This window comes from Syngnathus floridae, chromosome 4, assembly GCF_059516105.1.
Source record: "Syngnathus floridae isolate MCC-2025c chromosome 4, RoL_Sflo_1.0, whole genome shotgun sequence".
Lineage (NCBI taxonomy): Eukaryota > Metazoa > Chordata > Actinopteri > Syngnathiformes > Syngnathidae > Syngnathus > Syngnathus floridae.
This window is the reverse complement of record NC_142416.1, coordinates 14194669-14221099: the sequence shown is the minus strand read 5'-3', so window position 1 is coordinate 14221099 and position 26431 is coordinate 14194669. Positions and strand designations below refer to the sequence as shown.

The 26431-nt window shown below is 38.0% G+C and overlaps 2 protein-coding genes across 5 annotated transcripts in view; one reads left to right on the top strand and one right to left on the bottom strand.

Moving 5' to 3' along the window:
- Window positions 1-26431, top strand: part of ctnna2 (catenin (cadherin-associated protein), alpha 2) — a 186107-nt gene that overhangs the window by 86809 nt on the left and 72867 nt on the right. The window lies entirely within an intron of this gene.
- On the bottom strand, window positions 21153-25880 carry lrrtm1 (leucine rich repeat transmembrane neuronal 1). The gene has a single exon (XM_088374451.1). The coding sequence runs from the start codon at window positions 24689-24691 to the stop codon at window positions 23114-23116; it is 1578 nt and encodes a 525-aa protein (XP_088230577.1). The 5' UTR covers window positions 24692-25880; the 3' UTR covers window positions 21153-23113.

The window sequence follows — 26431 nt, the reverse complement described above, 5'->3', positions numbered from 1 at the left end:
TTAAATTTATAGAAAACCAACATCTAAAAACTAAGGCTTATGTATAGTACATGGCAAGTGCAATGTACTTATTTACGTATTTGACACCTAAAACTTAGAATTCATGTTTTATGAATGCTGAATGCACACATTAAAATTGCATGGATGTCTCATTGACCATTACTCCACACTATCTCAATCTTTAATTTTGTCCCTACTCATCTGGTGTAGAATTTTGATAGGATAATTAGTCTCCTATTTTCAATTTTGGGAGTAAAATCATCACAGCCACCTGATTTGTTCTGTTGCAATTTAAATGCAAGCGGGTTCAGAGAGCAATATGTCGGGGAAGATTGTGTTAGTAAGATTTAAATTGGCATATCATCTCACAACTGTCTGAAACCTTAACAATACAATGCCAGACTTTTTTTTTTCTTTTCTTTTTACTGAATTTCAGGCTTGCACCTTGGGTGCTTTATACGATGCGACACTCATGAATAGGAAGAGTATTATCCGCTGACATTGGGACACAAGGCAGATTAAAACATGATTATCCGGCTTCCTGTTTTTCTTTCAGGCAAGAGATTGACCCAAAATTTGAAGCACATAGAGTTGAAATTGTTATGATACAGCTGTAGAGTTTATTTACATATCTCAGGATAGCATGAGTGTAGTTAGTGTCCACAAATAGATTCAATTTTCTGAAATTGCCTTCCTCCTCTCTGTTTATGACCTGAGTATTTACATAATGATTCCGTCTACCCCATCAGATGTTATAGCCACATTTGAATCTTGAGAGATTGATAATGTGTCAACATCATATTTATCTACCTCTTCATTTTTTATGTAGTGTTTTTCCTGTTCAGTGAGTGGGTGGAAGTTTAAACTTGCCCATCTCTCTTTGGGGGAAAGACAGACTACACCCTGGATAGAATACACCTTAATTCTAGAGAAATTGTGAATAGAGATTGATTTGCAATTCAACCACATCATCATTGATACCTGAAGAGTTAAAAGGTTTCATCCACAGTCAATAAAATTGACTAGATTTAAGGAACCATATTTGATGGATCATTAGACGCATTGTACTAATAAGTATATCGATGAAAGGATTTATGAAAACAAAATCATACATTAGACACAATGTGAAACATAAATAAGTTATTCTAATTGTATTGTGTTATTATATAAACAGTAGCAAGATGCAGTCGTAATTCCTGTATGATGAAAACTTGAAATGCACCTGCTACCGTCAGCGAATAACTGTACGAGCATAAAAGGAAACTTACGACAAACTGAAAAGCTAACATCCATACATAGGGTATACCACATTATAAGGCACACGGTTCATTTTATATGTCAAGTAAATAATTTTAAGTGCGCCTTATGGTCTGAAAAATACAAATTCTAAGACTTTGGTTGTACAGAATGTATCTGTTGCCCTTGTGCTGATTTACTCAGGTTGCTATACCGTAATTTTATACCGTAGATTTCGGCACGAAAAACTTTATGCAAATAGCTACAACTCTGCCCAACAGACGTTTATTTATCTACATTCATTTCTCCTGTTGTTGGCTAGGGAATGTAATCGCTGGTGTGGAACAGCGGGAGAAGAAGCCAATTTAAAGTCAGGTACCAGCAGGGTGTGAGGCTTGCCCCCACAAGGCTTCGGTATTTTACCTGTTCTATTTAGGCTGACAAGAGCACTGGGACCACAGGGGCAGGCTGCAGTGTGGGATTAAGATCAGCTTTTTGAAACACATTGTATAATCACTTACAATATACTAAGATTGTCATCATCCCTGAATAAATATTTTTAAATACACATTTGACATATACTATAGTCTCATCAAGATTAACAAATGCTGTTCAAAGTGCAACTTTTAAGCTTGTCATTTTGAACAACCCAAATACAAACATCTAAAATTAGCATCATTTGCAGCTCTTTTATAAATGAAACTAAATCAAAACTTTATATCACAAGGCGGAGTACGTTTTTTTATAAACATATCTTGTCAACCTCGCTTCTCTTTTTACAAGTTAAGGGCAAGGTCAGGAGAATTGGGATTTTATGTAAGCACCTCCCAAGGGAACAGTGCAGAACAGGAACTCAAGATCATGGAAAACCGATTCTTTTTACAATGATAGCTTCCTTCCAGCACCCACTGTGAAACTCGAGTCACCATCCAATCCAATTTCATCATACAACCTGAAAACTCCCCTGGTGCTTTCACACCCACTCTCAATTGAGGCAAAGTCAGGGTTGTGGTGAATGCAGGTTGTGATAAAATATGGCATGGAAAATATTCCCTTGACTCAAACAAAATACATAACTTTTTGGACAGTTTTTTTAACTGGATTTTTTTTTTTTTTTTTAAGCAATGCACACTAACTAACCAACAAGTCGAACTGAAACTCAACTTAAATGTAACTAAATATCTAGTTATATTTAACCAAAAAATAAATAAAATTGGAATGACTAGTAGGACACTTTTCTACTAAATTTCAAATTATATTATTAGGATTATGTTAATTCCAAATGAGATGTTACACTCCAATAAGACATGCAGTCTACGCACAGCTCAGCTACTTTTGTTTGAGGATTCTGGAAAATCAGTTCAAAAATACAATCAAATATTTACAGAGTATTCTAGTAACGTCACCTTATGTGGATTTTCACAATGATGTTTATTACATGAATAGATAAAAGAAACGGCTTGTTTGATTTTACTTCTCGTGTACGTATGTATGTCTTTCATGTGCACAGGCATGCACACCACCATATGGCCATTAGGACATACATATACTGTATTCTATGCAGTTTCCTCCATGCTTGAGTTGGTCTGAATTATACAACTCTACTCTTTTTTTTTTTCTTCTTCTGTATTTGCACCTCAGGGTGGATCACAATCAGACCGATGCGGCTAAGGTCTACTGAGAGCAGTCTGAAGTAGAAGTCATTATTGTCTCTAACTCGTCACCATGGTGTGCATACAATATTTGGTCAACTTATAGCCCATATACATATTTAAAGAGCCCCAAGGCATCGTGAGCAAACTGCACAAGATTTATAATTAGCTTCTGTCATATATCATATTTTAGAAGGATTACAGGCCTTGTCAATGGTAGCTTTCAAAAAAATTTTTGGCTATATTAAATGTCAGTCTCAATTCACATCTTTCAAAAAAATATGTTTTCATATCGTGATTCTTATTTATAAGGAAGGCAATCATATGATTTGACTTGTTTGATGCGTGCCAGTACAATTTAGATCTCTATCTTGAAATATGAATTTGTTTAAATTGAAAATGACTCATGTTCTCTTCCTGGCAATGTCAATCAATAATTGCAGTTGTAGATTGATGTGTCGTGTTGCATTGCTATCATTATTTTTAGAACGTGTTTTGTTTTTAGTCTAATTTTAATAGTTTAGCATTTTTAACTGTGTGTGTTAGAGTGGTGCTCACTCTAAAATAATCTGTCAACCCTAACAGTGTGCATATTTTGTGTGCAAGATTTAAAAAAACCACATCACCGTAAATATTGTGTGATGAAAAAACAACAAAAACAGGCTTTAAATAAAAACACTGTAAAAGCAATCATACACAAATCAAGTTCAGGTAATGGATAACAGTCCACAGACTGAACAGTAATAAGTTTGGGCGATGTGTCACAGAGCCACCAGACCGTAATTACAAAACATTTTCATCTCCCTTTATTTTGAAGTACCAAAATACTTTTGATATATATGTACTGTACAATAAATTAGAAATGATTCGCAGTAACAGCAAATGGCTGTCAAGGCGGTCAATTTTGTATAAACATTTGATCACTGCTATGTGTAAGTGAAGAATTTTTGAGACTTGCTATTTTTTCTATGGATAGGATCAATAACAATGATAATAACAATAATAACTCGCTACCCCCTTCTGCGTAGCGTGCGGCACTGTTGCGCTACTTTCTGGAATGTCTGCTGTACGCTCACTTGCTCCTTTTTTTGCTCCTCTTATTTATTTATCTGTTATGTTATTTATTCATTATTTATTCAGCACGCTGTTGTTATACTTGTTTACTTGTTTGTCTGTTGTGGGCCACGTCTTGTCACCGTGGGATAGGGGGGAACGAAATTTCGGTTTCTTTGTGTGTCTTTGGCATGTGGAGAAATTGACAATAAAGCTGACTTTGACTTTTTTAATAATAATAATAATGATGAAAGAGAAAAACAGCTCAAATCATTCTGACTGTGTTGTTGATTCCAGTAATCTCTAAATCTATTTAATCAACGAGATGACGTCCACATATAACATGCTTGCACCAACTTGTAATAATAATTACGTCATTACCCTATACTATTCCAGTGCGTCTAATCTTTTTTTTTTTTTTTGCATTATGCTAATACCAGACATCACATTATGGAAGACTGATAACATTCCTGGTAAGCCTTACTAATCCACCTTAGTGCCAGAATAATGATTGCTTTTTGTCTGCTCTTGAGCAAACAGTCCACACCATTTGGGTCATTGCAGCCCAAACAAATCGGTATCTCCACGCTTGATTTGAATACCTCTTTTATTCTCTCTTGCTCCCCCACCGGTTCCTTACTTCCTCCACTCTAGTTCTCTTTGCCCTTATCTCACTGCATCTTCCAACTAAGCCTATTTGCCACCATAAGTGAGCCTTGGGCATATTTTTATTAACAAACAGTGCATGGATACGTGTGTTCATGTGTTTAGAGCTACCATACACACACAAGTACTTGGCTCATCTGCCCTAGATGCAGTCTGTTGCACCTACACACAAGAAGCACACTTAGGAGAACAGATTTAACGTTGTCCAACCCACCCCCTCCACCATGGCTGCTAATTTGTTGGTTTCAGTGCTTGTGCCTACGAAAACATGTTTATTTACTCATTACACTACTATATACTGTAGAAATTCATATGTGGATATAAAATGTGCAGTGCAATGCTCCAAAATCTATACAAATTTGAGTTTTGAGGAAAATACATTTTACATTCCTGTGAGATTTCGCACCAGGATATTGTCTGTTACGTGGTATTCTCCATACCTTGCACCATCTATAATTTATAGATAAGCCTATTACTCTTTTAATGATTAAAATGATAAATACACAAAGTTTGCACCAGCCGTGCATACAAGTTTACCTTCATGCCGAGCCTGCACAATGCAAAATAGCCTTTTAATATTTGTCATTTCATTTTAAGATAATTAAAATTGTGTGATGCTGGCTGGGGACTTAAGTTCTATTCCCATTACTATTGTTGAACAGAAATGTGTCAGGCAAAATATGCCGGTTTTGCATAAAAAAAAAAAAAACAGCATAATAACACACTGAACTACCACTTGATTAAAGTGGTAACCGTTTGAACTAGGTTTGAGACACTAAATCGTGTGAATTTTAATGTTCAAACAATTTGGACTCAACCAAATATTTTCAGGCATTTCAATTTATGAACCAATATAAACATATTGGCCGAAACCACATCTTACCTCAGAGTTCGGTTTATCCTGCATTAAAGTAGCATCTGCTTGCTCCCTAGCTATTCCTCATTATCAAAGTTGGCTTTTTTGCAACACACTTTTACCATGCACTCATCATTAAAGTTAAATGTTTAGGGACTCATTTATTGCTTTCACAAATTGATATTGCAGTGTTTAACTTATTTTGTCAATTGTGTGGCCATTAAAGAGGACATATTGTAGACAATTGGCTTTTTAATGGCTTGTATACAAACAGTTTGGTCTCTCGAAAGCGATGGGCAGACACTGACCCGAGTGAATACAAATGGTGCTTTTACCTCACTTTCAGACTCCGTGCTGTTTAAGTCGCGGTTCACCTAGTTGCAGTGCCCCAGGTCCACGCGTTGTTGTCTTGGTGATCAAAGAAGACTATACGTGATCAGAAATTTTGGAGCACATTAGAAAGTATGGGTATGTCTTATCCAATTCAAAATGAATTATTATTCATCAATACAAGTGTGGTAGGCATGTGTTGTGAATCTGAAGGTGATGTTTACATGTATAATCAACTTGTGTGCAGAGTACAAACATTCCTATGTGTTTATTAGTAGCATATATTGTATCTAAAGAAAATCCGATAAATTATGGATGGTGCAGGGACTAGAGACCAACATTAATATATTTGTATGTCAGCAAATAATAACATATTTTTCAATATGTCCCCTTTGAGAAGAAGAAACTGCATTGCAACACACATTTAAATGTTGAATAATACTAGATTTGTAGGGCCGGATAGATTTATGAAATACAATATTATGGAACTAGAAACATTTGATCAATAGCATTCACTGAGGAGTAATAGCATGGTAAAAAAAAATGGGAACAGCCAAGCTGGGATTTAGAAAAGAAGAACATTTCTGTCATCGATCAGATCTCGAGCATCTCTGATGCTGCTATGCTCATGGGGGCAACACAGACAGTATGTGATCTTTTTGGTTTGTTACTATTGACATTCTTGTTTTGTATCTGCTATTATGTAGCTTACCATAATCATCTGCTGATACACTATGGAAGTAATACAATTTCTGCTGTCTGTTTCACTCGTGTTGAAATGGGTATTACTTTTAATCATACTTGCTTTAGTAGTAACCTTCAGAGAGCTCTAAGAGGAAGACTGGCTGGCATTAAAATTGGGAAGCTAAATGAGAAATTTCACTCAGGCTCAAATTCAAGGCGTTGCTGCATTTTCTCCTTTAACTAGACTCTAATTATCCATGCTATACTCATGGTGGCACGCTGAAAAAAAATCTGTTTGCCAAATTACCGTGCTAATTTTTTTCATCTCTTTTTCATCTGAGACGAGAGGATTGAGAGCGATTTAAGACACATCCATGAAAATGAATGAAAGCTATAAATTACACCTTAATTTAGCAGCAGGTGATTGATCATGAGAAATGGGATTTTGTTGACTCTTTTATGCGGATGTGCTTGCTAAAGATAGCATTGTGATGCATATTACTTCACTGTTGCTGTGCTAGATGCACTAAATATTACATGCAATGAATTTCTTCTATAACTGACTAGGATGCTGGCTTGCATCATGTCATTAGCAAGGTGTAGGTAAGGAAGCTAGTTTGTATGAGGGCCTCACACTCATACTTTTGTTTTATTCCAAAGTAATTCAAGGTTGTGTGTTTTTATTGAAATACTTATAAGGAGTGCTGTGAATAAGTATTTGGCCCTCTTCTGGTTTAAATTTTTTTTCTCCATAATCATCAAACTTCAATTTCAGCTCAGTTAGGAGGTAACATGATTGCGTTTACAAGCTGAGATAGTCGGGTTAGAAAAGAGTTAGTCAGAATTTTAAAAAACAGATTAAGGGCTTAATCGAGATTCTGAGCACGTTTATATGGACTTGAAAAACCTGAATACTGCCAATATTCAGATTTTAAAAGGGTTATTGACTGCATGTAAACGTAGTCACAGTTGCCCATCGTCAATCAAAAAACATCTAGTCAAATGGCCTACCCCAGAAGTGAGCGCCCTTAAAAAGGTCAAGCAGTAAAATGAACCGGAGGTAATAAAATGTTAGTATAACAGTACTTTTCAACAGGATTACATTTACATTGTTAAAATAAATCAGCACCTATCTCAAACAGCTCCAATAAAACTCCAACATCATAATGTTCTACAGGGCTCACAAATTTAGACACATGAAGAGACACATTAAACGGATGCAGCCTGTTTGTCAAGTCACAGACGCAGGTTCCGTTCTGGTATTTCGTCACTCTGTCAATTGGTTTGGAAATATGTTTTTCTTTACATGTTAAGCTAGAACCTAAAAGACCATTCAGGCAGTATTTCTGGGATGTGTGCGTTTGTGTGTGTTGTGATGGGATCGGCCCTGTGAACTTCATCTTTTGTCAGCCACACAGAAGCTCAAGGCCATAAGTCGATATCAAAGAGAGAAGTGAATGATGTATTCTCCCCACACACCTATCACTTTTGTGCTTCGGGGCTCAAATGTAAACAAGTATCATATTTTATTCAAGCTGATGGGTCGGAATGACGGGGGCTGCAAGAAAAGGACAAAAAATTGAGAATTTGAATGAAACATTACTGTACCATGCAATTCTAGCACTAATGTAATCCTATTATTAAGTGAAATAAATTGACCTGATGACACGATTTTTTTTTTGCCATTTTGCTTGAATATTGAATGCATGGCTGTCTTTCTTGCATTATTAATGGGTGATCTGTTTAATCATTATTTATGTCTTGAAGAGTAAAACAAACAAAAAGCAGAGAATAAAGCATGTTACAACTTGCAAGATCTGCACATGACCATTGATCTAAGAGCTCTATACGGTTGGTCCCTACAGAGCGGCATTGATTTATTTATCCCCTCAGAATGGCCTCAATGCCTATGATGAAATACATTCACAGCATACAAATTCATCGTGCAAGTTTCCGATACAATTCCAAGTTAATTGATTAGGCTGATATTTAAGGTACCATTTTAGATTGCAGTAATTGCTGTAAGGAATGTGATCAGATGTTTTATAGCATTGTCCTCTTCATGTTTGGGCAATCTCAGCAATGGTACACATTATTCTCTCAGCCAATTAATGGTTGTGGGTGTAGTGGGTGGGAATCAATAGTATTTTATAGACTTGTACATGTTACAAATATTGGTTAGTGGATTCTGTTGTTAACATAATCGTTTAAAGAGCCCATTAAATGACAAGTATATGTTTATTTTATAGAAACGGAAATGCATGAGAAGCATTCGAAATGTAATATTGTAAATCCTCCCCGGCATTTCCATACAAACATATGCAGGTCTCTCATGTGCAGTATTTGTGTGTAACTTACCATGTTACTGGATAAATATTGATTGTGGACATTAGTAATCTGTGTAGATCAAAATAATCACGTTCAGGTAGTAGCTTGGCTTATCTTTGTTTTGCAAGCTCTTAGTTTAGCTCAGCACAAATCATATTACATTTCAGAAACATGACGAAAAACCATTTGTATGATGAAATGACTTCTACATTGATATGCTCATTTAAACTCCGTGAAAAGAAAGCAAGCACAATTAGATTTTTTTGAGCTGTTAACTGAGTAGTTTCCCATGGTCACTGAGCCACACAGTGGGGTTGTTCTGTTCTGCAAAAGTATCACGTTGATTTTGGCTTGCACTTGGCTGAATTTTGCGCATTGTTCATTTATAATATTAATTATAATATCTTACTATTTTAGTTGTGCTTTTAATATTACACTCAATGCAAATTGTTTCCTGTTAGCTAGCTTATATGGTATTAAACTTTACATTTCATGGAAGCATAATTCTGGGCCCACAGCTATTGAGCCTGGGATAAATATGGCTTCGTAAATCATATTCATGCATCATAGGGTGTCTTTTTTTTTTGACAACCTGTGTCAGTCTAGCTTTATGCTTGCTGTGTGTTTCTCATTAACACACAACCACAATTCCCTTGTCTTGTGCCTGCTCCCACTGTGACACAATAACAGCACTGATAGAACATTTGGATGTCTGACTTGACTGTAAGTCCAACATTCATTCTGGAGCCAGCTGAATGGCAGCTCCCATCTGTATTTATATGTGCCCTGTTTAGACTTTAATTAGTCAAGTGGAGCACAGTGCCAAGCCACCGCCAACCTCGTGCAGCGAGGCGCAAAACTTGAATCATCTTGGATTCTCGACGGATGTTGAAATGTTTGATGAAACAATCTGGCTAGTGCCTATTAGAGAGATTCTATCAAAGGGGTTGATCCACAACATAAAGGAGGAAATATTCTTCAGAACAAGGCATATTTCCATGATTTATTTCGCAACCTTAGTATGAATCCACTGTACTAATCTTCCCTCCATTGTTGTTGTTCATTCATAAAGTTGCTCTCCAAGTGACATTGGGTAAAGGCTAATGGTGTCATTAAACCCCATTCTTCCTTAAAACAGCCTTGGGTTAAGATTGGCTTTCATCTATCTAAGCATCACTTTGCCCACAAAGGGACCTCAAAGGATGTTTGAATTATGATCAAAATTCAATAATGTTTTTTTTATTCCCGTCCTTGAGCTCACCTCCATATGATAATCTAAGATAAATAAAACAAAACCACCAAACCAAAACCATTGTTCACTTGACCCTCAGCAGTTGTAGACAGTAATCATCGCTGTCCTGAATTTATTCAAGAGTACTGGGTGGCGTTCAGATAAATGTGATGACTCATAAAAAAAAAAAAAAAAACAGCTGATGGAAATTTTAATGGTTTAGAGACAGTGACTTTAAAAATGGTGGTAAAATTTACAATCCACTTTCATCTACTGAAATCATCACATTGTCTGCTTGATCTTCTTTGCTCAAGACATTGCATGATATGCTGGTTGCTACTATGCCCAAAATATGAAAGCTCAAGGCACGAGGCTGGCAAGATGTGATCTAAGTGACAGTGACCACTGGTCACATGATGAACATCATTTGGCTAGTCTGTTATGGTGGCAGATTTTACATATTTACTTGTTAGCTACACAAGTAATTACAAACTTGTATTTACTTGCAAGCTTTTTGAATTCGCCACCACACGAATAATTTGCTGTCTCAAAAGCAGCTACCACTTAGGCTCTTACCTTTATGATTTGTTTGTGAGGGGTTTTTTTTTGTCAGTTTTTTGCAATCCAAATGTTTTTCTTTGCCAAGTGTCCCTCCACAAACCTCTGCACTGCTGCAAGTAACAGCGCAAATATCAGGCATATGCAGAAAAAAGGAGGTCTGCAGGTTTACCATTGCATTTGCTCTAGATCCTCAAGGCTTGAAATGTGGGTGGGACTGTCAAGAAATGTTATCGCTAGCAAAAATTAAGCCCATGAAAGTTTGATGGGGGTTCACATAACATAAATTGTTTTGGTCAGTGCCATCGCCTACCTACACTGAACTCGGAATGGGATGCAGGGATGTGTTGTTTGTGGGCATGTGTGTGCAAGTATTTTTTTTAGATGCATTCATAGCAAAATAAGACCTGGTTTATTCATCCCTTTTGTTTTGCCTCTTTTGTTATTAAGCAGTCACAGACAATCTTCTAACATAGCTTGAATAAAAAATGGTGAACTCTTTTGGGCGGTGAAGAGAAAATACGAATTAATTCACTTTACTTATAAGTTTGTCTTAAGTAGGTCAACTAAAGCTTGCACTGTCAGTCTAGTAAGTGTGCCATTCTCATCATCTATGATAGGATTATGTTAAATATACATATTCTTCTGCTCATTTGTGGTGAAAAGTAATTATCATATACATAGCAAATTAAAACTATGGCTCTATTGCTTCCCCATTTCGCAAAGGTTGCTAAGAGAAGATAACGCTACCCTCTGTGAAGATAACATATTAAAAGTATGTTGTTGTCCAGTCTTCTGTGAGCATGAGATTCTGGGAAGGGCACCACAAAGACCTTTTGATGATGCTGGAAATGCTGTCAAGCGCCAGTGGTTTAGATGATGAATTGTTCTTTTAATCATGACCGATGCTTCCCGTTTTCCACCAAACCTCAAGACAATGGTGCCCAGTGTTGCGGTGTGACCAGGATGTAAACTAGATAATAGGAAGTGATGTATTGAATATAAAGCCTAGCAGTATGTTCACCCGTCCTCTGTGACATTTATTCTGAGGTCAGAATCATACAAAGTTTCCCCCAAATGGATACATTTGGAATTTAACCCTAGGCGGCATACTCAGTAGGTCAGTTACTCTGTCTTCATTGACTGGACTTATTTATGTTCACTGATGCAAATGATTACGTCGTGGTGTGTGGAATTTCCCGACATCAACTCTTCAAACTTGTTAAAATCACATCATATTAAAAGGATCACCGTGTTTTGTAGCATACATTTAAACCAATGCGTAACCTGATATATATATTTTTTTATTTAATGTCTCATTATAAAACATCAAGGGGGTTATGTATCTGTGTTATTGGTTTGCTTACTTAATAATCCTATTTTGATTTAGGATGTGGTTGATTTTGCTCGATTATTGGGTTGTGTGTCTTTTTTTTTAATATGGCTCATCCTATTTGGATTAGGATGTGGTTGATTTTGCTTGATTATTGGGTTTTTTCCGTGGGGGTTACGTTCTGTCTAAAAAGTGGAAGCGACTGGGATGACCTATTTGAGGAGAGGTGATAACTCAGACAGATAGCTGGAGATTACCCAGGGATCAAGAGGCTCAGTGGCCTCTCAAACAACAATAACTGGAGAGCATATCCCATCTCTCCACCCCCTACCGAGGCCCTTATGGCCGGACTTCACCAAAACACTCCAGCACTCACTCAGCAAAGCATATTTGTCATATGGACTCCTTGTTGTTTTCTATTTAATGGACACAATAATTCCCCAAAGGGTCATGTGGGGCAAAAAACAGTCTAACCTCATTTACAGATTTTGAGACTATAACATTTTTCTGTTGGAGAGCTTTTGTAACAAAGTGCTTATTTTGATGTGGGATTACTGTTTATGCGGCATACTAAAAGTGTCTGAAAGCCTTTTTCTTAGCAGCACAAACTCAGACGAAAGAAAAGCAATTGCTAGGTGATTGCGTCTGAACCCTGGAAATTTCCGTGAATTATGTGATGCACGTGTTTAAATGACATGGGCTAACTATTCATGATTGATGGATATGTCTCCTCCACAAGTCTCACTGAGTGTGGGAAGTGTTGTTGTGCAGTTTGTTGTCCTTGTTGAAACATCCTCACTGATTACTTTGTATTTTGTTTCAATCTGGGAAATGAAATGTTTTCCTTGTTTACGTAATATGTTTTTTCGTGTTTTTCAACACATTATTATTCAAAGGGGAACATCTTCAAGCTTACCTTAATATTCAGTTTTAATGTGCAACTTTGTTAATATAAAATAGAAGCCAGTTCCATGGCATCTATTGAAGGGTGGGGGTTTGATGTAGTTCCATGCACACTGTAAATTGTGAAGGGGGAAGGTAAGGTGCTCTCGGCGCTACTCATTCTGGGGACCATCTGGTTCTATTGGATTTTGGCATTGTACACTCTCTATCCTCCAAACCTTTAACTCTCAGTCCCTGTTGTTTTGTTCCCACATACAATGATTATAACTTTAGTATACAAATACCACATAGAACATTGGCTTAATCAGTGGTTATTGCATTGCACAGATAAATATAAAACAGTGAAAATGTCCATGTCCCTTCGTTAGTGCCGTCCACACTTACCATGGCTCGCTAAGAACGTAAAAAGATACAAAACGATTTGTCATTGGTATAGGCCATGCCCTGAACAATTAGAAACACCCAAAGTGAAGACTGTGATCAACAAATGAAGACACAACAGCAACATTACCAAAAATTGGAGTTGCTGTTTAAACTTGATAACAACATGGTCTTGAATGCTGCCAATGAGCCCACAATATAAAAAATAACAAGCTGCAGGAATGTCTGTCAGTCAAGTTGTGGTCCTGCACAGAATGTAATGTTTCTTATATCTGCCAAGCCAAGCCTACGAGGAGCTGTAGGATTTCGAAAAGAAATTAAATATGAAGAACGTTTCTATTTTTTGTCATTTAACTTTACTCTTTTCATTTCTAGTTAGTTTGCTATTCTACACTATAATGGAAAACTGCACAGGAGGCATAGCTACTTGCTAATTTTTACCATCTATTTTTTTTTTCCCACAAAAGCAAAATCTCTGAAACCTTGAATCACATGGATGCCAATTTTGGAGCATTAACTGGACAAAATACCTTCTCATCAAACATCCTACCTTTGTCATAGAGTACCCATGGGCTTCATTAGTGCCAGCATTAAAACAACAATCCTCATTCCCATTCCCACTCCCACACACTGTTTCCAAAGACCATCAACAGAGGAGGAAACAACACTAGCCCGAAGGGTGCATGCATATGATTTTGAATGTAACAGTAGGAAGTCTAACTCAGATTTAATTTAACTGCAGTATGTTTGTAAGGCACGAGCACTCTTTGAGTTTGTGCAGTTGCACAAGTCTAGCAATCCCACTAAAGCATGTTGGTTAGTTTTGAATTAGTGATTCGGACACTAGATAACTTTCGCAATTTGGTATTTGCAGTATGTTGCCCTGTTTAACTCAAACTTTATATTTTGCGTTACACTGTAGTCCATCTTGCACTGTTTGCATTTTTGTACGAGCATACCATCATACCAATGGTATGCACCTATACAGTGACGAAGTGCTTATGTATAAAGCATCAGTGATGTCAGCAACACGTTACTCAATTATGGCTGCTATTTCGAGTAACTAGTAATCTAATGTGTTACCTCTAATTTATTAGTCTGATTAAAGTTACTATTAAAAGAGTTTATGTGTTACTTTGTGTCAGAATAACGTAGGTAAAATAAAATGTACTTCTGCAGAATTTCTATTTTCCAGAATAACAGTAGGACACAATTGCCACCTAGTTACAGAAGTGAGTAACATGACGGCTGACTTACCTGGTACCCTAACAGCATTAAATTCATAAAAGAAGACAAAGCCAGAGGGAGTGTATGCGAATTTAAGGGAACAAAATAATTATTCAAAAAACACACGAGTAAAATTAGGTGAGAAGATGCCTGATCAAGTTTTTGTATCCATGTACAAAACAAATGTTTGCATTTATCTAGTCACATCTGAGATTAAAAAAGAAAAACTGAAAATATTTTTTTTTTTTTTTTTGTCAGTCCATTATTACCATAAGGAATCAGTAAACACAAGTAGATAGATAGATATCCCAAAAGTGTTTACGTTTCATCAGCATCCAACAATTCTGAGAGCAACTTCAAAGTAAAGTTTGTAAAAGTTTATTTTTGTCACACTCCTGGGACATGTATTTGATGCCGACTTAACAAGTACCAAGGCAATCTTCTTTTTAACAGTATGCTATCTATACAGCTGTACACCTATCCCTTTATATTAACCACTCATTGCCGCTTGTACTAGTTAGCAAATGGCTTAAAGGACATGCGGGTAGCTCAAGTAAAACATTTTCCTAACTCAATTAGGTGCTACGTCCAAAACCTCACCTCTCTAAACTTTAACAACCAATCCTTCCTCCACACTCTAGTTTATAATTAGTCCTTGCTCTTTTGATCCTATTGCAGGTGATTAACCTGTTATCTTCTGACTCCCAAACCAAATTAAATGGATTAAAAGACTTTTACATACATATAAAGTTGTGTAACCGGCATTGGGTGGAGGCCTCGTACCTGCAAAAGTATGAATTTTCCGTGCGCCTCAAGTAATGATCAACATTTACTAATACATCATCACAGAGGGAAAGCCTTTTTTTTTTTTTTTTTTTTAGATCATGCAATAATTTGCAAAAATAACACTGACCTGTGTGGACTAACTGATAGTTAACAAATATGAGATTTACCAAATTGCGACAAAAGAGCTATGTAAAGTCTAATTTTGATCTCTATACTGTTTTCTGATGTTGTTTTCGGTTGCGGGTTCGTTTGTATTCGAGGAAGGGCTCTCGTTCTTAACAGTGGTTTTAATGTAAACGATATAACCTACATTGACATGCACATTTTTATTTGTCATTTTCCATTGCAGTGACCTTTCGCACTGTGCCATTTGTACAACTTTTCTAGAAGTGTAGTATCAATTTGCCTTTCTAGAGATATTTTAACTTTATAAAAGGCAGGATGAGTGGGATCCCAGAATCTCCATAGCCTATTCAGTATTCCACCGATGTTTGATCCCGACCTTACTGTTGCGTGTCCTTGGTGCATGCAGAACGCAGTAAATGCTTTTTTGGGGGGGTAGGGTGGGATTGCATGCTCCAGAACATTTTAATGTACCTTGTCATTCTTAGCACACTATCAGTAAGCCCCACAGCAGGAGCTCAGAGCAACCATTTCTATTATGAGATTGATTGAATTACTGCTGCTCAAGTTGACACTTAATGGATTATGATGGTCAGAATGGTTATAACAAATGAGGCAGATCTGTGTAAAGACACTTTAATCCTCTTTCTTTTTACATGGCCAGAAAATATTCATTTTAAATGTTTATGTTGCTAATCTATTTACGGAGTTTAACCTACTCAAAATAAGGTCTAATAAACAAGACATGATGATTTTACACATATATATATATATATATATATATATATATATATATATATATATATATATATATATATGTGCATATTTCATTCCCACTGAGCGCTCAGCTGTCCTCACATTCTCACATAAGAGCTTCAGTTTCCTAGAGCCATCCACAAGTCTATGAAACCCAACGATAGCAAGAGTCTTGCCTTCCTCTTTTGTTTTGAAACTCCTATATGATTTTTATCTGTTTTCATTTCCTTCAACATGGTTTTCTTAGCTCCTAGTACTGTATTGTGCTCTGCATGTGTGATTATATCCTCGGACTACTGCAGAAGGAGGTTAGATGGTTGAGATACTTTATTGTGTCGAATAGGCGTCTACAGTACATGTACAGTTTGAATGAACAACTGTAATTTCCTGTGCTCTTCACCTTTTTGGGTCTTATTTGGATTCTCTATCATTTTCAGTACATTTTCAAACTTCCAATCACATATTGTGTTAATAGAATGACATTCTTTTTTTTTTTCATTCAATATCTTCTGGTAGATGATAAATGGTTTGTTTGTTTCCAGAAATATACGTATTTAGAACTCATGCTAACAAACCATTTCTCTCATTTCTCCACTTTTTTTTTTACATTGCCCCTGGATCACTGTCTCAAAAATGACAGGTAAGTGCATATATTTCAATTTCACTAGATTCAAATATACCCCCCCCCCCCCACCCCCGTGAAAACCTTTACGAAAACGCGCCTACTGGAGTACATATTGCACCCAGGATGCATTTAAGCATGGTGCTTTGGTAAACAGTAAACACAGTTTTCTCCGTTGACACTTGGAGAATGGAGCAGTCCTATTTATGCAGCCAATCTCATTTGCTGCTCCAGATGCCAATCTGCCCTCTCAGACTGAGGAGAGAGGCAGCAGAGAGTAGGGAGAAAAGCATTTATTCACCCTGACACTGATCAGATAAACAGGAAATGATAAATGCTGTCTCTTTTTATTTCCTTTAACCTGGGTTAACTTTTTGCTCAAATCGGAAGCCCTACAGTTTTTGCTCTGCTGCCTTTGAAATATGTAATCAAAGCATCTCTGCGATTCAGTGTGTATGAGGCGTTGTGGTTACAAATAGGGCTGTGTGATGCAGTTGTCATGGTGATTCATTTAGCAAAATGATGCATAAGAAGGGCTTATGGGAACATGCTTTTCAAAATATTAATTTTATTCTGTGTTCAAGTGTTGTAAAATGGGGACATTCATATTTCATTTTGATTTCATTCATATTCAAATTAAGTTGAATATTGAATACTTATTTGAAAATTACACATTTATAGCTGTTAAAACACTTTGCTTTTGCCTAATACAGTAGTTCCCTTGCCGTGTTGATTTCTGTTAATTACAATAAGTTTTGGGGGAAAATAACTACAAAGGATGCCCAGTAACCCTGATGTAACACATAAAATAAAAATTCATGTAAATATTGAAATGCATATGCGTACAATGCAGTGAATATGGGATTTCCTTCATTTCATACAATAGCCAGACTTGTATTTATTGGCAAATGACACAAGAAAGTGGCATGTTGCAGATCTTTAATTAATCTATTATGTGCTGAAATGCGCTAGAAATGACTATGATTCTTATACGTCGTTGAAAAAGAACAACTAAAGTTGTGAATGTTTTAGTAACGAATCTAAAACATCTATTTGACTCCTTATCTGTGAATAAATTTTATCTTAAACACAATAACAAACTCTTATGGCTTAAACTTCCTGAGGGGCAAATGTAAATATCAAAACAGTTTAGAATTGTGTGTATGGGTAAAATTAAGTAAAAAAAACATATATATATATATATATATATCCTCAGTTCAGTCCTGGGTAAAGCTTTTTAAATCATACACCGTAATACTCTAAATATTAGGAACTGACCCACATGTGCTATTAGACTGGTTACATGGAGTCCCAGATGTAGACCCAGCTGTTGCCACGTATTATCTGACTGACTGACCCTGATGTTTTATTTCAAGAGTGAGGCAAAGCATTAGCAAAAATCAGCGTAGCCTTTACTAAAACCAAACACCTCATGTATAATAATGACCATAATGATGAAAATAATACCAATTATGATGACCATTAATTTGAAGTGCTTTTATCTCCATCTGGTTCCATCTAATGAGTATTCAGCTTCCCAGCTTGTCCCCATTCTCCAAGCACTTTCACCTCCTCAGCGGCACCCACGGTTCTTTCTACCTACTGTGCCGTATGTAAGAATAATGACTTCTCTGTCATTATTATTTATTCAGTGGCACCCATACTGCATGTAAATGAACCGGTCGCTATAGGCTGCCCCGAGAATTATCCCAGGTAATGAATGTAATTAAAGTGCCCCGTTGGACTCATGTCTGTTTTCATACATTTAATATTCTGACACTTTGCTGCTTTTATAGGAGAGGGTGGCTCGTCGTGCGAGAACTAGATGTATGCAGATTTACTTATTCCGAACCCCTGCAATGTTTGACGTGTAGTTTTCTTACCGTAATTTTTTGAATGAATACACAGTATGCATGAGGAGTGTATTGAAACAAATGGCTCTACTTGTACTTGTAGTAATAGCGTACTAAAAAGTAGCTGACATTTGGAGGGGAGTGTACAATGGGAAAACTGGTTTGAAATGGCTTTTAGGTTCAAATACAGCACTGTTCGTTAATAGTGTGGTGATCCTGATTATAACCCCACCTGTTATAAAAGAAGCAGGGCAAAGCCGCCCACGCATTGCCATTCGTCATCACCATCTCCTTGCAGCCTACTGCAGTACATGCCACCCGTGATTTAGCTCTGCATCTAGTTATGAGGGGGTGTTAAATGTTTATTATGCAGCACAGCCCTCGCACCAATGACACGGCAGAATGTTGCTCAATCAATACTCCTCACAGGAAGCTAGGTTAATTTGTTTTTTCAAGGATTTCGTTTTTGTGTCAAGGTGTTTGCTGCAAGCCATTTTCTAAAGGTCCGTCTGTGGAGTGATGTTTTGTCATAATCCAACACGCTATGAAAAAAAAAGCCATTGTCCCTTCTGGCTCATTAAATACTCACGACTGGTCGGCGGATCTTGCTGTCAAAATATGATATGCTAGTCTGTGTTTAGAGGCTGGTTGGATCTATTGGATGAACAATTCCAATTTCAGTGTTTGCAGCTATTTCGGGCCCTATTATGGATTTTTTTTATCCACACCAAAGCAACATTTAATTCAAATCCTACATATTGTAGAGGTGTGTTATGTTGAAACATGAGAGGCTTATAGATGATAACTTAAATGACTCTTAGTATGGCATTTTTTTACACAGCGACCTTGAGACCTCTTTTTTCAATGTTGCAGTCTTTCAGTTTCAACTTCGGAAAAACATCTTAAGACAGACTTAACTCGCTATTTCAGCTTGTAAGTGGTTGTATTGTTTAGGGTCTTAGAAATGTAATCATTGACCTTTTACCTGATGTTCACACTCAAGAGAATGTTCCTCTTTGTGCGCTTCACAACATTTCATGTTTGGATCGCTGTGACCTTTACGCTTTGTATCAGTAGTTGCATACCATTGTAAATGGGCAACATTATTGACCTACATCACACGTTTCTCGGTTTGTTTTGCATGTGTGTGCAGCTCACATGTGCTCAATTGTGCACATGTAAAGGAAAAAATGGGCAATATGTCATGCAGCTGGAAAGCAGCTGGGCTCATAACACTGAACATGGGGGAAAAAAGCAGACTTTGTCATGTGTCAGACAGGCATCACACCATGTTATGGCAGGGCGGCAGCTTCTCATGAACTTTGGACTTAGGAACCTCACTGTTATAGTGAGAGTCCCATTGGAGACAATAAGAAATTGCAACTAGAGCGATGCCCTGGAGCAAGTCACCATCTCGTTCTTCTACTTCCCCCAATGCTCACAATGTGCCATTGTGGGATTAAATAATCATGCAATAAAGTCAGTCAGTCAGTCAGTTTCCTACCATCAAGTAACCTCGACTACAGAATGGGTACTGTGCTCAAATTTGACTTTATTGTCTCTTGACCATTATTTATCTAGTTCGCCAGCAGATATCTGATCCAGGCATAGGTAAAGTAGAGACATAATCTGATGGCCGTTAAATGAATTATGTTTCCCCCCTCTCTGTGCAGTTATTATTGTCAGAGAGGAACTGAGAGACAGGGTGAAAGGGAAGGAGAAAGTATAGGTGAGCAGGAATGGAGATAAGTTGAAAGTAGTTTAATGTCAACCCTTAGGACTCTAAGCTTTTAAAATATTCAGTTGTTCTCCGTAACCTTTCGTTCTTGTCGCTTAGTTAAGAAAAAAGTCAACCGAAATCAATGGTGATGCCACCATTGGCCTCAATGCCAGACACCATCCAATATTTAAATAAATGAAGCTTCACACTCTTAAGATTCATCAGTCGCATGTCACGCAGACAGTGACACACCTTGAAGGACAGCTAAGGACAAAATTGCTTGACAGATATGATGATGAGAGAAGAATTTGAATCTATTTCCTCATCCTTATACCCCATTGTACACGCAACGTTTTGCATTTGCAGGGTATCAGCTCATGATTAACAGCCATTTGGAGTCTTCAAATGGGTCAAATATGAACTGGATCATAAATCTCACAAGGCAACTAATAACCATTATCCTCCCTTGATACATGTTCACTGATAAATTACCTCAAAGTTGAATAGTTCACCCCCTCAACATGAGTAGCGATTGATGTCGGTTAAAAAGTTTGAATATTTTTTTCAACATTAGATATGACTCTCCTCAAGTCCTTTTCCTTCAATTATTGTTATGATTTGTTTAGGCCATGTACCGGTGCCTTCATGTATAGCATGTGGACATGCATATTGTTCAGAAAAAGACTTCCCTTTAGATATAAATCATTGTGTACGGGCGCATTGTGAAATCTTTATAATGTCAGACAATTATTGAAGGACAATGGTAACAGTATCCCTTCAACTATTATTAGAATAGAATAGAATAGAATAGATTGCCCTTTATTGTCATTTTAAAATGCAATTGTATAACGAAATTGGATAGCTGCTCCCTTTACAGTGCAAATAAGTATGAAGAAAAAGAAATCCTAACAATAAACATTACAAAAGTATAAAGAATTAAAGTAAAATTATCTTATTTACATTATATACAATGTGGCTATTTATATTAATATGAATGAGGTATGTACAGGAAGTAAATAATTATATTTTGTCCAATGAGTTTTGATAGCTTGCAATTTAGTTTTGTCCATCCACAGAAAACCATAAAATTCGGCCATAAATCCCATTTGGGTATGACAACCTATTCAATGATGGCTACATAGCCTAGTAAAAGTAAAGTGATTGGATACTGCCGTGTTCCCATTGGCCCTATTTCAACCAAAGTTCATGTGTCGCCTTTCTCCTTTATTAGAAACATTGTCTTGAGTGAATTCTGAGAACACGTTTTTTTGTTTTGTTTTATTTATTCCTGCTGAATTACACTTTGTAAACATAATTTTAATTTATATCAAAATAACACAAAATGATGCTGCATTTTTTTTTTCCTCCACAAAATTCATTGCAGTCGTATGCGTCCACTGCTGTGGGATTTGAGTCATAATCTCGTGTACAATTGGCAAAAGGCATCAACACTCTGTGAATATATGCACACTAGAGAGCAGTCTGTTCCCTCTTTCTGCAGTCGCTGACATCCTCCAGCTCCATTTTACAGTCCCCACCTCCGCCCACAAAAAACAGCAGCTCTTGTTAAAAGACAGGAAACAAAACATCTGTACACAACACCAAAAAAAGTATATATATACCTATATATGTATATACACATGAAAATGTGTACAACAAACATTTTACATAACACGAAAACACAGATAATTGAATGTTCAAGTCTCCCTTGAAGCTGATGGCTTGCTCTATTTTAGTGATTTAAATCCGCATTTGAAATATAAATACGTCCGCTTTAGATGGTAGTTGGTCTCTCTGTGCTTGATTTAGTGACATCACCGGGAAAGCCAAAAAAGTAAGAAACGAGGAGTGACGTAAATTTTTGAAATGTTTGACATTCTGCTTTCTTTACTTGTATGGTGCACACATATTATATGGAAGTGTGCCAACTGATCAGAATGTAATGGCTTGATCAAGTTATTTTAGAGCAAAAGACGGTCAAATCACACTGCTTGTGAAACATAAAGCAACACACGTGACTTTAAAGAGATAGAGTAAAATGTAGATCATGGACATTACATTTGAGAAGCAAATCTCTCTCTGCCACTTTCATATCTTCTAGTTGGTTAGCTAGTTTTGCTGTTGTTGTTTTTTTTTTTGGTTGAAGGATACTCAGACGTATTGCTTGCCCAGCATTGTTGTCATCCATCCTTTCTGATAAGCGTCTCACATACAAATGATTTCACTGTGAATAGCAATTCATTTATTTAAGCTTTTTTTTTAGTTTACAAAAGAAGTATCTTCATCAGCTTTATCCACAGTGGCGCTTCTTTTAACATTTGTACACTCTTTACAGTTTTAATCCAACTTAAATATATTTTGTTTGACCCTGGTCAAATATTCTTAACCATAATACAAATATTTTTTTGTGTGTACGTGTAGCGTGTTCGTGTGTGTGTGTGTGTGTGTGTTTGTGTGTGTCCACAGCTTAATTACATGTCCTGTAGTAGAGAGACACATTAAAGCTAAAATATCCATCAGTCATGGAAAAAAAAAGAAAGAATGTGCGCAGCTTCTAATATATTTCTGTCAGTGTTGCGAGTACATCAACAGTTCCAAAAGTCAGGAGCCCATTTTGCGCCGTACCCTCAAATCAGTGAAGAGACAGCAGGAAATCCACAGCAAAATGATCAGCTGCATGAAGCAAACTCATTCCATATCACAGTGAGAAGCTGCATAAAATGTGGCCAAAATATACATTTTATCCTTCCTTTCCAGCATATTAAAAAAAATAGCTGATAGTCAGTCAGGATGACAACGTGCTGTCAATCCCTGGTCACACCTCGCATTCCCGAGAAGGTTGCTGTTGGCAAGTACAGGAGCCATATTCATTTATGATTACCAGAGCTCCCTCAATATGGTTCGGCTTATAGTCAACGTAGTACTCCGGCGTAGAAATCGTAGCCATCTGCTGCATGTTTTGCTTCTGCTTCTGTTTGCGACGCTGACTGCTGAAGCACTGCCTTAATTGTCTTATTCCGGCTGGAAAGCACTTCCATGACACATACAACATGAGTACAATGATGAGGAAGGAAAAGATGAGTGCCATTGTGCCAGTCACAACCTTGTGGATCTGCATGGTACTCTCCAGGTCGTCATGTCCCACTGTGACAGTGAAAGAACTGGTGACCACTTCACCGCCCTCACCATCATAAGGGTTGGGTGTAAAAGGGCCAAGGAACACAGAGCCACCATGGACCAGGTCTCTTGTGGAGGCATACAGACCCGCTGACGTAACTTCCAGTGGGGGATCTTCGCAGAGCTGAAAAGCATAGACGGCATCCAAGACATCCTCGCCTTGTGCGGTGTCTGGGCTTGAACACAGCAGTGAATTGTCACGTTGCCCTCGAAAGGCACTCAACCAAGAGGCCAAGGCACAAACGTTACGGCCGCACTCCCAGTCATTCCCTCCCAGGGTGATGCTGTTCAGGGAGGACCATGAATCCAAGATGCGCTGATTCACAGAAGTCAGCCGATTGGAGTCTAGCATCAACACCTTGAGGTTGGGCGCACTCTCAAAAACATGTGGCTCTATGTACTCGATTTCATTGGCAGACAAGTCAATCTTATCCAAGAAATGCCATGTCCATTCCAGGGTGTTGACAACAATGGTTGCGCGATTGTTGTGCATATACAGGGTACGCAATGAGATCAGGCGAGGGAAATGGGCAAGGTTGACTTTAACCAGCTCGTTGTGCTCAAGATGCAACTCTGTCAACTTGAAGAGTCCGGCAAAGGAGTTCCGTGCCAGGCTTTGCAGTTGGTTGTATCCCAAGTCGAGAAACTGCATGCTCCGGCAGTCTTGGAAAATCCGTACTGGCACAAATTTGAGAGCGTTGTAGCGCAAATGCAGATTGGTGAGCTTTCGAAGGCCATGAAACAAGTCAGGCTCGAGGGCCTGCAGCCTGTTGTAGGAGACGTCCAGGATGCGCAAATTTGGGAGGGGCCTAAAGGTACCATTTGGCAGAGTCTCAATCCGGTTGCTGCTCAGGTCTAATTCCTTGACCCGCCTTAGCTTGTCAAACGCAGCCTCCTCGACAATGTCAATGTTGTTGTGGTCAAGGTAGAGCCAGGTGAGCTGCGACAAGCCGGCCAGTTGTCCTTCACGTAGTTCAGTCAAGTTGTTCTCTCTCATGGACAAGCCCATGGCGCTGCTCAAATTTTGGGGAATGTCTGTGAGGTTCAAGCCCTCACAGTACAGCAGCTTGCTGTCGCAGCGGCACAGTCTGGGGCAAACCCCCTCCGCCATGGGAACCATTCTTAAAAAAATGCCCAATGAAAACAGAATCAACCCAGGGGGCTTCTTCACTGGCCACTTTAAATACAGTCCAATTAAAAGGAAATCCATCAGCATAAATATCCAGGGATTTTACCAAGCAAATGTCCATTCACTCTGGATATTGTTTGTCCACCTATCACATCATATGTAGCACATCATATTTGAGTTATTTATTCGGTTTACTCCCCCCTTCTAAGTATTTAAGATTAACACAGGATTAGTTGTTTTCTCATTTAGTCAGCTAAGAAAATCCTTGTCCGGAATGCGAAAGATAAAGTCTCTTGGTTTATGATACAGATCAAATGGTGGGTGGAGAGAAGAGATGAAAAAATGTCCTCATGGATCGATCTTATCTGAGAAGATTCCTACTCACCCCTATCCAAAAGCTGACAATCTCCATTCAGCGTCTCGCTTTGTGCCCCGACACTAATTATGTGTGGATCTAAAAAGGACCCCACTGTGGTACAAATTCACCATCACCCCCTCCCTTCTCTCCTTTCAGTGGACACCAGATCCTTGGCAGGCTTACAATGTCTTAGTTCTCTTCAAGTGAAAGAGACAGAAAGAGAAGGAATCCAAGTGGGGAGATGGTAGAAAGCACAAGTTCCCCAGTCTGCATGCATGAGCTCTGTCTCCTCAGCTCCTCCGCAGTCCCCTGCTGCAATGATCATGAGAGTACATTCTTTTAAATATCGTTCTCTTTTCTCCTCCCCTGCTTGCTTAAGTTTCGGCAGGTCTGCCAGGATATATATTATCGCCCATCTCTGGAAACAGTCATTAACTTCTAAGGTTTAAATCCGTCCAAGCGGTTAATCATGCTTTCAGTGATCGATGCTGGCGAGAAAATAAATAAATGCAATCAAGAGGTGAAACCGGTTCACTCTTTTCTCACGTGACAATATTCCATGTCAGTTGCTCATCTCGGTAAAAAAAAAAAAAAAAAAAAAAAAAACAGACGGGAAAAAAAAGCATCCACCTCTTGCATCCCCAGCGGCATGCAGGTTTCACTCTCTTTCCTGTTCTCCGGGTGATTTTTCAGCCGACTGGAAGAGGGTGCTGAAGGTTAGTGCTGGTAGGCAAGCAGGGGTGGTAAATATGGAAGGCAAAGGAGCGCGCAATCCCTCGCAGCAGACCGGTACACTGACAGTGCATGCAGAAACACAGACTGTTCACTGAGTGTCGTAAGCCACTCAGAAATCCGAGGGCTCTCTCACTCTCGCACTCTCTCTCTCTCTTGGGCACTCTCTCTCTCTCAGGCACTCTCTCTTTCTATCTCCTCCTCTGTCGCTCTCTCTTTCTCTCTGCTTTGATTGCTCATTCACTTGGTCATGCTGTTCCCCTCCTCTTCTTCTTCCTCTCGCTTCTTACCTCCTTGCCGTTCTTTTGCTGCCCAATACATTTACATCTTCCAAATGAGCTGGGTTTAAACCAAGCACTTAAATGAAATTCATTCTCCCTCTCTCTCTCTCTCTCTCGCTCTCTCTCTCTCGCTCTCTCTGTCTCTCGCTCTATCGCTGTCTCTCTCTCTCTCGCTGTCTCTCTCTCTCTCTCTCTCTCTCTCTCTCTCTCTCTCTCTCTCCCCCCCCTCTCCCTGTCTGTCTCTCTGTCTCCTATATATCTCATATTGTGCCAAATAATGTCTGCTTTTTTTTTACCTCACCGTGAAGGAACAGCTTATAAGTTCACAGTTGTGAAGTAACATTCATCCAGTGAATGGAAGTTAAGTCTTAATTATCTTCAGCACCTTTACCAGCAAACAATTTCCAAGTGTAATTGAATAGATCAGATGAATAGAAATCTGGATAAAAAAAAAAA

What these genes read in the sequence shown, in the direction of transcription:
- lrrtm1 (XM_088374451.1), bottom strand. Translation starts at nt 24,691, where the DNA reads ATGCTGATGGATTTCCTTTTAATTGGACTGTATTTAAAGTGGCCAGTG.